The following is an 11,847-nucleotide window of genomic DNA, read 5'->3' as shown; positions in this document are numbered from 1 at the left end:
AATCTTGTTTCACATGTCGATCCCAGCTCCCTCTCCCTTCCCTCCTCTCCCGCCCTCCCCATCAGGTCCCCCAGCCTCCCACCCAATCTCCACTCCGATCTCCAAGCTAAATCTGTTTTTAATAACAGTCATTCTTTTTATGCCTCCTAAATGGGTCATATTAATCCTATAATGTGGCAAAACGGGCGCCCTATCGTCATCCTGAACATTCCTACAGGGAGTTCCGACGCCCACGAGCCTCCAGACACCGGGCGTGGTCTCTGAGAAATCATTTAAACTACTTTGTTCCAGACCACTGCCACGCAGTTTCCGTCTCTAGACTACATTTCCCAGAAACACATGCGACGCCACGCAACTTCCGGCGCCAACCTGGCCCTGACCGTCTCACTCAAAATTTACAGTGATTCCCTGAGGTTGGCCGTGACCATGGACGGGGCTTCTGTCCGGGATGCCAGCCCTGCGTGTGGTGAGAGTTTCGGTTCGAGGTCGTGCCCGTGTCTAGGAAACTCGCGCGTGCGGGGCGAGCTCCTCGGCCTGCCGCAGGCGGTGCCCTGGCGGGAATCCCAGAACGGACGCCATTTTCCCCGCCAGGTCCCATCGCGGACTACATTTCCCAGAAACTACCGCGAACTCAAGGCATCCCCTTCTTTTGCCTGCGGGACCCTCGTCGTCCGGAGAAGGGAAAGTGCGCTGGGAGCGGCCTAGGTCCTTGTTAGGCTCCGCAGGTGCGCCCCTGGGTTCTGAGGGGAAACGCCGGTCGGTCTGCGAGCTGTCAAGACTGTGGAAGTTGGTGTGGCTGGGTGAGCGGTGGCGAGGTCTTGGCTGTGTGTGTGTGACCTTAAGTGACCCCAGGGCGCCACGAGTGCGCGGGTCTGATTTTTGGGGTTCTCTGGTGATTTCTCTGTGAACATGGTCAGAGCCCTGTGTGCGGGTATACACTTTTTCCCGATTAGCGTGAGGAGGTGTGATTGCGTCCCCGTGTGTTTGGACTGATTGTAACGGCGTAACTTGTTTACGGGGGCTATGTGAGGGAATTGGTAGCTGTGCCTGCCTGACTGTTAACTTGAGGGGGCCGTGTGTGGGTATGTACGCCGTGTGTATTGGGTGCTTGCGACTCTGCAGATGTTCGAGTGTGATTATGTAACTTTATAAGAGTGGTTGGAAGGTGAGTATCGTTGTCAGGCTGACACACATGTATATCTTAGAGGCTGCTGGGTTCTGTTGAATGATTTTGTGTAATTCTCATGAGGGAGAATTGGAGGCTATTTTAACTGTTGGGTGGCTGAGCAGGGGGTGTGCTATTGGGACCATTAGTAGCACTGTGGTTTTATGTGGTGTTGTATTTAAGGGTTCTGTAAACGAGTGGGTGTGGTTGTAGCCTCGGGACAGATGTGTGACTGTGACTAGTTGATCAGATGTTGTAGTGCTGTGGTTTGGGTAAGTTGTGGGTATGAGTGACTGCATGACTCCAATTTTCTGTCCTGAGACCTCAGTGTTATCTGGTCTTGGACACCATAGGCTTCATTCCTTCTCTGACTCTAGAAAATGCTCATGACAACCTAGACTTTTTCTCCTTGAGTGACAGGTATTCCAGGGTGACCTTTTATTAAAAAGCTTAGGACCTCACGATTCCTTCTTTCTTCCCCAGCTCGGGCCCCTCCCGAAGTACCCAATGGAGAAAAGAGGAATGGCGTTGGACCAAGCCAAGCATAAGGTGCCCTGGGGTTTACTTCTTGCTTGTCTCTGGGATGGACTTGTGTGACACCACTCAGAAAGAGATCTGCTTCTTCAGATTTTCCATTCATGAAAATGGTGGGAAACTCTGACATGGACACAAACACACACACACACACACACACACACACACACACACACACACACAGCCTGTGTTCTCTCTGACTTCATTCTGTGTAATGGTCACATGTTGACTTAGGAAATAGATAACTTGTAACGTGTTTGTTTCTTTCTAAACTCACATCTAAAACACGGTTATTTCAAAGAATTTCGGGACCCGAGCGGAGTTAAATTTCCACTGCACAAAAATAACCTTTGTTTGATGAGTTTCCTTCTCGTGCTATTTTCAAGGGTGGAATCTGTTATAGCACTAAACATTTCATATAGTTCTAGTAAAAGTTTTGCATGGCAGTTGTGTGGTTTGGTTGTGGTTTGCTTTGTTTTTTTGAGACAGGCTGGTGTCAAACTCCCTGTGTAGCTGAGGATGACTTTATGCTTCTGATTCTCCTGTCTCCGCTTCCCCGAGTGCTGGAATTACATGTGGGAGTCACATACTTACAAAAAGATGTGACTAACTTTATGTGTATGATTGTCGTATGTGTGCGTATGTATGTGTGTATGTATATGCATGTATGTGAAGCACCACATATGTGCAGTACTTGGGGAGGCCAGAGAGAGTTATAGAACTGCGACTGGAGTTATAGAAGGTTGTGAGCCAAACTTGGGTCCTTTGCCAGAGGAGGAATCAGTCTTAACCACTCAGCCATCACTCAGCCCCCATTTCTGAGTGTGTGTGTGTGTGTGTGTGTGTGTGTGTGTGTGTGTGTGTGTGTGTGTGTTGTTGTTGTTGGTTTATGTTTAGTTCTGAGACAGGGTCTCACTGTGAAGCCCAGGCTGACTTCAAACTTTGGATTCTCTTGATTTAGCCTCCTAAGTACTGGCTTCCAGGTGTAAGCTACCATGCCTAGTTCTGTATCACAGTGTGAGTCTTGCCTTTCTTTTAAAAGTCCATATTTGCTAGATGACAGGCAGGCCAATTTCTGTGAGTTCGAGGCTAGTCCCTGGTCTATTAATTGAGAACTGTACAGCCAGAGCTGTTGCACAGAGAAGCCCTATCTCGAGAAACCAATAATAACAACAACAAACATGGCCAGAGGTGCAGTTCAGGTGGTGGAGTGCTTGCCTAGTTTATATGCAGCCCTGGTTCAGTTCCCCAACACCACATTAAGCAGTCACAGTGGTGTACTCCTATAATTCCAGCACTTGGGGAAGTAGAGACAGAAAGACTAGAAGTTCAAATCATCCTTGGCTACATACTGAGTCCAAGCCAGCTTGTGTTGCATACAAGACCCAACCTCAAAAAAAAATTATTTTTCATTGTGGATTTTAGTACAGCCTATTCCATTATTGACATTTGAATTGTTTTCGGAGTACGGTTATTATGAACAGGGCATTTTGTGTCTTCCAGTGCACATACGCTGTGTGCTTCTTTTAGGTGTATCCCTGCACGAAAATTGCTGGCCTCTGGGTTGTCATACATTCCACTTGAATTGATGCTGACTTCCCATGTGTGAATGTGCACATCAACACAGGAAGCTTCCCCAGAGAAAAAGGGAATCTTTGATAATAGCTGGGGGAGATGGTGCACGCCTTTAATCCTAGTACTTGGGATATGGAGGCAGACAGATCTCTCTGAGTTCAAGTTCTAGGCCAACCAAGGCTACCTAATGAGATCCTGTCTCAAGTAAAATAAATGCAGTGTCATACAAAGTATAGTGTAGTTGGATTTTTCTTTGGGCTGCCAGCTCACAGATAACACGGAGACTTATTAATTATGAAAGCTTGGTCTTAGCTTAGGCTTGTTCTCAGCAGCTCTTATAACTTAAATTAACCTGTTTATATTAATCTGCGTTCTGCCACATGGCATTGCCTCTCTTCCATGCCACGCCTCCTTGTTCCTCTCTGTGTCTCCCTGGCAAACCCATGTGTCTATTTCCTTCTCCCAGTTTCTCTCTCTCTGTGCCCGGAAGTCCCTCCAATTCTCTCCTGCCTAGCTATTGGCTATTTAGCTCTTTATTAAACCAATCAGAAGGCACTTTAGCAGACACCTCTTTACAGTGTAAACAGTATTCTGCAACAGTATAGGTAGTATTTGTTCCATATTTCTACTAAGTGGAATTCTAACAAGGAAAGCAGAAATAGTTACCTGACTGCTTTAACCATTATTATAAGAATGGTATAGTTTCTAGGGTATTTCTTTCCTTACCCAGTCTTACTTTCTTAGAACCTCTCCTCTGTAGCAAGTCTTTCTCTATACTGCCAGCTCCCAAATAATGATATGAAGACTTAAGCTTGGCCTTAACTTAGGCTTGTGCCTAACTAGCTCCTTACGACTTAAATTAACCCATTTCTATTAATTTATTTGCTGCCATGACTCTTGTGGCTTTTACCTCTCCTCCTGCATGTCCTGTGTGTCTTGACTCCACCTTTTTTCTTTCCCTCAGTCCTCTCTGTCCCCAGAAATTCCACCTAACCTCTTCCTGCCTAACTCTTGGCCATTCAACTCTTTATTAAACCAATCACAGCGACACATCTCCACATAGTGTAAAGGAATATTCCGCAACACCCCTGCCTCCAAGAAAACAGCTGTAAGGAAGTCTGGCCATATCCTGTGGTACTTAAAACCATGGCTGAAGTAACCCATACATCTTACCTACTTGACATTCCATTTTCCCATGTAGACAGTGTGATGGTGTGAGTGCTTGTGACCCAGCCACTCAGGAGGCTGCATTTGCTTTCCTTGTGCTGACTTTTGTGGCTGATAAGGGTTCCTGCCAAGATCTTGGTCCTGGTTGACTCTCATGCTAGCTAGCTAACCCTACATCATCTCTCAGTACCTGTCATTTTCAAACAACATTAATATTTTCATTCAGCAAATCATCTTGCCTTGATCTTTTTCCAGGCACTGATGGGCAGGAAATGATGTACTCAGGAAAGGGAAAGGATTGTAGAGTGAATTTGTCCTGCCTGTCTGTAATTTCATGAGGTGGCAATATGAGTCACTTAGCTGGCAAGACACATGGAAAAGCTAAATCCATGTCTATAAACTAGTGTTTTCCAGTGAGAGAATGGGAAATAGGGTATCCTGGCTTGTGAGGCTGGTATGGACCTCTGAAACTCTTAGGGCATTTATAAAACATGTTTAAGTTGAAATCCAGCAGGAAATGTGGGTCATGCTGACTTTCCATATGAATCATTGATTTTATTCATCTCAGAAGTAAGAATGAGTGTGATAATGGATGGTTCTAATTAGGCTTGTCAGTGTATATATAAGCTGTTGTGACTGTACAATCAGAAATCATACATTTAGCCACCAGAAAAATAATTTGTTTCAATAAGAATAATAAGAAACTTTTGTGTGTGCTGGGGAATGAAACCAGGGCTTTGCCTGTGAGCTGTCTCCCTAGTCCTGTTGTTTTGAGACTCGATCTCATTATATAACTAAGGCTGGCCTTGAATTCAATATGTAACTCAGGCTGGCAGCTCAAACTCCAATCAATGTTTTTGCCTCAGTCCAGGTGCTGGAATTATAGTCATGCATTAGCATGCTTGGCTTTCTGCCATCAGTTTCTGAATGAACAGAGAATCTAGAGGCACTGTTCTTGGTGACATCAGTATAATGGCTCATTTTACTGGACCCCATAACACAAGCACCAAAGTTTTGTAAGTATTTTGTGTGTGCGTGTTATACAGCTAGGGTGTGCGTTTATTGTTTCAGAAATCGATGGTGTTCAGTGATGTGTCTCTGGACTTCTCTCAGGAGGAGTGGGAGTGCCTGGGCCCCGCTCAGAGGGACTTGTATAGAGACGTGATGTTGGAGAACTACAGCAACCTGCTGTCAGTGGGTAAGAGCACCCGTAGCAACAACTCGGCGGTCTCTGGAGTGTCTACTTCTTCCTCAGGGAATTTCTCAGCTGCTTTCAACTTTGCCACCTGAATACCTGCTCCTTGTTTGCAAATAAAAGGTTTCAGCCGGGATGAAAAGGAAGCCTGGAAGACAGGCAGCCCCGGTGCTCTGTGGCAGAAGCTTCGTCTTCAGTCTTTGGCTGACCCTGTCGTGGCATCTCTTGCTTGGTGATCGAGGGATTAGATGTTTCCCACAGCATAACCGTGTTCCGTATCTTTTCTTGTAAGCAGGACTTCACATCCCCAAGCCTCAGGTGATCTCTTTATTGGAGCAAGGCAAAGAGCCCTGGATGATTGGCAAAGAGCTTACGAGAGGCCTGTGCTCAGGTAAGTGAGAGACACGCAGCAGAGCAGCGCCCGCAGGGATAACTCGCTGCTGATGGAGGAAATAGCACCTCTGAGGTGTTAATTTGAAAGCTTCTGCCTTCAAGAGCCTGGGTCTAGTGAGAAAACCAAGTTCTTAAAAAAAACATTTTTTAGTTGCATATATTTATCTGTTGTATGGGTTGAGTGTGTGGAGGTCAAAGGACAACTTGCTGGAGTTGGTTGTCTCTCCATCATGTAGGTCGTGGGGATCAGACTCAGGTCATCAAGCTTGTTTTTGCTTTTACATAGGTGTGAATCCGTAACTGGCATCTCAGTGTTTCTTCCATTCAGAGGTCAGATAGCTGAAATCCCAACCTTCTAATAAATTGAGTATGTGTGGTGTATGTGTGCCAGATGTGGACTGGTGCCCACGGCGGTCAGAGGAGTACAAACGTCCTCTGGAACAACAGTCACAGGAGTTGTGAGCCGCTGTGTGGGTGCTGGGAACTGAACATGGGTCCTGTGCAAGAGCATCACTCACCAGACCATCTTTCCGGAACCAGCCCTGAGGCGCTGTAAGGCCTGCCATGAACTGCCTCAGTAGCAGTACAAAGACACTGCTGTCATTCAGAGTCCCAAGGGCTTTTGATGTTCAGTGGCAGAAAACCAGGACAAAGACCAGTGTGCCACTGTTGGCAGAGTTTTCTGGCCTGCCTGCCAGTTCCTAGATAACCACATGGAGACTTGTTACTAATTTCAAAGGCTCAGCTGATAGCTTAGGCTTGTTTCTAACCAGCTCTTAGAGCTTAAGTTACCCATCTATATGAATCTACTTCTTTTACGTGGCTGGGTGGCCTTTACTTTGCAGTGCCCATGCTGCTTGCTCTGTATCTCCTCCTTCTTCTTCCCAGCCAGAGTTCTGTAGTAAGACCTCATCTCAGGAAACATTCCTTTAACTTTAGCACTCGAGAGGCAGAGGATCTCTGAGTTCAAGACTAGCCAGAGCCAGACAACGAGACCCTATTTCATTATCTAGACCCCGAACAAAGACCACATTTATTATTTATTATGCCACAAAATATCCAGGAATCCAGAATATTCTGTCTCCAGAAATATTTACATTATGATTTCCAACAGTAGCAAAATTATAGTTATGAAGTAGCAGTGAAAATACTTTTAAGGTTGGAGGTCACCACAACATGAGGAACTGTATTCAAGGGTTGAGAACCTCTGATTAGTCAGATCTCCTTAAGAGCCTATATTTACCTACTAGATAGTATATTCACTTTAGTGTTTCCATTTCCATTTTGAAAGTGAAGTTTTTCCAAAAAAGAGAGGAAAAGAACATTTTGTACTTTCTTTCCTTCCAGCTCTGGAGTCAATGTGTGAAAGCAAGTTATTATCTCTAAAGAAGGAAGTTTATGAAATAGAATCATGCCAGAGAGAGTTAATGGGACTTAAAAAGCATGGCCTTGAGTACTCCAGTTTTAGAGATGTTCTGGAATGTGGAAGTCCATTGGGATATCAAAATGGTCATTTAAGCCAAGAAATACTCAGTCGGGAATACATGCCCACATTTGTTCAACAGACTTTCTTTACCCTACGTCAAATTATTAATGATGACGAGAAACCCTATGAATGTAAGAAATGTAGAAAGGTCTTTACTCAGAACTCACAATTCATTCAACATCAAAGAAGTCATCTTGGTGACAAGTCTTACGAATGTAAAGAGTGTGGGAAATTCTTCAGTTGTGGTTCACATGTTACTCGACATCTGAAAATTCACACTGGAGAAAAGCCCTTTGAATGTAAGGACTGTGGGAAGGCCTTCAGTTGTAGCTCCTACCTTTCTCAGCATCAGAGAATCCACACTGGTAAGAAACCCTATGAATGTAAGGAGTGTGGGAAAGCCTTTAGCTACTGTTCAAATCTTATTGACCATCAGCGAATTCACACTGGTGAAAAACCTTATGCATGCAAAGTCTGTGGGAAAGCCTTCACAAAGAGCTCCCAACTTTTTCAGCATGTGCGAGTTCACACAGGTGAGAAACCTTATGAATGTAAGGAATGTGGCAAAGCCTTTACTCAGAGCTCAAAGCTTGTTCAGCATCAGAGAATCCACACTGGGGAGAAACCCTATGAGTGCAAGGAATGTGGGAAAGCCTTTAGTAGTGGCTCAGCACTTACAAATCATCAGAGAATCCACACTGGGGAGAAACCGTATGAGTGCAAGGAATGTGGGAAAGCCTTCACTCAGAGCTCACAACTTCGGCAACATCAAAGAATTCATGCTGGGGAGAAACCTTTTGAATGCCTTGAATGTGGGAAGGCCTTCACTCAGAACTCACAACTTTTTCAACATCAGAGAGTCCACTCAGATGAGAGGCCATATGAATGTAATAAATGTGGAAAGGCCTTTAATAAATGCTCAAACCTTACCCGACATCTGAGAATTCATAGTGATGACAAGCCCTATAGCTGTAAGGAATGTGGGAAGACATTTAGTAATGATTCAGACCTTATTCGCCATCAGGAAATTCATTCTAATGAATAATAAAAATTTGTACTTAAGAGTAACTTTCTTTGACACAGTTTGATTAAGTATTTATATTTTCAATCCAAATGCATTTAACTGTAGATTATGAATTCCAGTCCTACATTTATTCTCTCTCACACCAATGCTAGTTGCTTATTAGTTCTCCATTGCTTTGGGATTTGTCATGCTGTTTGTATTTTTCTTATGTTTTTAGGGCTGTTTTTTGTTTTCTAAACTTTTTGATGCTTGCGCTAATATGACAGTGTTTTAATTGTGTAACCTTTAATGATTTGAAGTTCCTTGTGGAATTCTTATGTTGTATTTAAGGTGGGGTCATTCTTTTTGCTATGTTTGAGCTTATTTTTATTTGTTAAAAAAATTAGAAAACTAGAAAATCGAAAGCTCAGACATCAAAATAACTGCTGTAGTGATTGTAGATGATTATCAAATTGGTAGAACTAATTCTGCTAGACTTTGCTTTCTAAAAACAAGTAGTCTTGGTATTTATGTTCTTTCATCTGCTTTTATCATGCTAAAAACATTATAATTGCTTTTCCAGCAATACCAAGTTTAATGACTTACTTAATATCTTTTACATGAGTATTATTCACGTTATGGTGGTTGCTTCTAAATTTTTGCATTTAAAAAAGCTGTCTCCATTAATTTGACCCCAAACTTATGTTTGGATGTTTGATGTTTTGTTTCTTTTAATGCTGAATTTATTCATATTTCCTCCTTGTATGCTGTTTTGTTCCTTTTCATTAAGCCTAATCCTAATGTCATGCCAGAAAGAAAATTACCGTTAGCAAAGTGTTATTTTTCCAGATTTTTTTCCTTATATATGTTATCAGTAGTTGTGTCTTACTTTACATATGCGGTCATGTGTATGCATTGGTTTGCTGTGAGAACTCAATGAATTCATAACTAAGATCTATTCCTAGCATACAGTATAGGTTTAATAAAAGGTTTCTCTATTGTCATTAGCATACTGCTTCATCATTTTCTTCATGATTTGTGGAAAGGGTGTGTGTGTGTGTGTGTGTGTGTGTTTGTAGTGCTGGGGTTAGAGAACAGGACTTTATGTGGTAAGCAAGCAGTCTTATCACTGGTAAGTTCTAGGCAAGTGTTTTATTGTTAACCTGCTTCTTCTAGCTTCTGGAATGTTCTTTTAACTGCCATTTACCTCATCAAAACTAGAGGATTCATGATAAAAAAATAGTTATATGAAATAAAGCCTTTCGTCTAGCACTTACTGATTACAAGTGGAAAAGGGGTGTGTGTGGGTAGTCTGTATTTAGACTTAAACTTCTCTCCCCCTCCCTTCCTGCCTCTCCCTCTCCCTCTCCCTCTCCCTCCCCCCCCGCTCTCTCTCTGTGACAAGGTTGTACTTTGTAGCTCTGGCTGGACAGAAACTCACTATATAGACCTGGTTATTCTCAAAAACAGAGATCTGCCTGCTTTGCCTCCTAAGTGCTAGTATTAAAAATGTGGGCCACTATACCCAGCTTCAGCTTTAATTCTTGTTTTGTTTTGTTTTGTTTTTTGAGACAGGGTTTCTCTGTCACTGTGGAGCCTGTCCTGGCACTCGCTCTGTAGACCAGACTGGCCTCGAACTCACAGAGATTCGCCTGCCTCTACCTCCCAAGCACTGGTATCAAAGACGTGCACTACCAATGTCCTGCCAGACTTAATTTTTAATGTTCAAATAATCAGTCTGAAATTCTGGAAAGTTTTGTTAGATAGTTGAAGTCACAGCTGTCAAAACAGCAGGAAGAAATGGGAATATTTTCTTTTATTCCCCCAAACAAAAAATATGTAAGTATTATGTGACAGTATTCTGGGTGGGGAATGAGCAAGGATCTAGTCACCTCTGATAGGGTACCAATGATATATCAAAGTGAGGATATTATCAAAGTTTGACTTGATGAACCAATGGGTTTTATTGGAGTTGCATCCAGGAGTGTGGGTGTGGGGTTACTTTAGCTGTATCACAAAAAAGAAGCCCATCCCAAGATGGGTAACAGCTCAAAAAAGGTGAAAACATTGAACTCTCTGTACAACTTGTAGGCAACTGAACCAGTTAGAGATTACCTCTTCCAGGATGCTCAGCAAGGTCAGTCCTTCCTGTTTGTATAGCCTTGGAAAAGAAGGGACCTGGTGTATCTCGTCAGTTTCAGGGATTTCCTAAAGACTGAGTTATGTACCTCCTGATTTGTAAGGAGCATTCCTACACTAGATAGAATATTTCACCTCCCTGTGGAACATCCTTCAGAATGGAATGCTTTATCTCTAAAGACAGGTCATGTTCTTTGACCATAATAGGGAGGGTGTGTAGACATAATAATAGGATTAAATATCTGAGTATTAAAACAATATTACTTTGGACATTGTTGTTCTTTGCTGCAGCTTCAGGCAATGAAACACATTCACCAAACTCAACAAACCCACATGGAGTTTATTGGGAAAGGGAGCGAAGGGAGGGATAGGTATGGAAAGAGAACAGGCAGGAGGTGCTTGCTAAAAAGGGAAAGGTTTAGAACGAGCCTCAGCAGTTGGGGCTGTTGAAACTGGAGTCGTGGAGGTACCTTTGCCCAGCTCCCTGCATGCAGAGCTGTTATTCGGCCACTTAGTGCATGCGCCACAGCGTAGCCGTGCAACTTTTGAACTGTCAGCAAGGAGCGATCACCTGTCAAAGACAGGTCCGTGGGCGAGGGAAGGTCGCCCAGGGAAGAGTGATCCTCGGGTGGGGAGAGAACCCAGGGATTAGAAAGGCCCGGAACCAAAGTAAGTTTCCCTAAGGAGAAGGCACAGACCCAGGAGAGGGCTTGCGCGGAGTTACAGGAGAAACTATGGGGCCGGGAGGAGAGGAGTTGGGAGCAGGAACAGGGCCAGGTTGCTCAGGACCTGGGGAGACGGAGAAGCCAGGATATCAACAGACATGAGTTATGGAAATAAATCCCTACTCTACATCTTATCCCATAATAAACGGGGTTGGAGGAGATAGATGTTATATAAAATGTTAATAGTTGGGTATGGTGGCTCATAGCCGTAGTAGCTACAGATGCTGATGTAGGCTGGTTGAGAGCTTGATACCATGTGCTGTGTACCAAGTCCCTGTCTCCAATAACATGATTTTTGAGACATCTTATAGAATACTTGATGAGAAACAAAAGATATTCAGTGCTTCTAGTGGTAAAATAGCACTGAAGTGACACTGAGAATGAGAAATAGAAGTGAATGTCTGAACTTATAAAGGACTTGTCCTTAGGAGTGATGGAACTGTAGAATTAGTAATGTGGGTTGTA

General features: G+C 43.5%; 1 protein-coding gene across 14 annotated transcripts; it reads left to right on the top strand.

The window, feature by feature from the left end:
• The first annotated feature begins 375 nt into the window (after positions 1 to 375).
• On the top strand, positions 376 to 9,525 carry LOC101838546 (zinc finger protein 383). 14 transcript variants are annotated; one of them, XM_021223112.2, is made up of 6 exons: positions 376 to 466; positions 592 to 725; positions 1,649 to 1,714; positions 5,513 to 5,639; positions 5,929 to 6,027; positions 7,377 to 9,525. In XM_021223112.2, exons 3-6 carry the CDS (start codon positions 1,673 to 1,675, stop codon positions 8,558 to 8,560), a joined length of 1,452 nt encoding a protein of 483 aa, XP_021078771.1. In that variant the 5' UTR covers positions 376 to 466; positions 592 to 725; positions 1,649 to 1,672; the 3' UTR covers positions 8,561 to 9,525. The 14 variants fall into 14 exon arrangements, with proteins under 14 accessions (XP_021078771.1, XP_040590486.1, XP_021078775.1 ...); XM_021223117.2 differs by adding an exon at positions 5,313 to 5,457 and having other exon boundaries at positions 398 to 725; positions 5,555 to 5,639; XM_021223118.2 differs by adding an exon at positions 5,308 to 5,457 and having other exon boundaries at positions 398 to 725; positions 5,555 to 5,639.
• The last annotated feature ends 2,322 nt before the right edge of the window (positions 9,526 to 11,847 follow it).

The sequence above is a fragment of the Mesocricetus auratus genome, unplaced genomic scaffold (assembly GCF_017639785.1).
Source record: "Mesocricetus auratus isolate SY011 unplaced genomic scaffold, BCM_Maur_2.0 Super-Scaffold_100038, whole genome shotgun sequence".
In the NCBI taxonomy this organism is placed as follows: Eukaryota; Metazoa; Chordata; class Mammalia; order Rodentia; family Cricetidae; genus Mesocricetus; species Mesocricetus auratus.
This window is presented reverse-complemented; position numbering and strand designations above follow the sequence as displayed.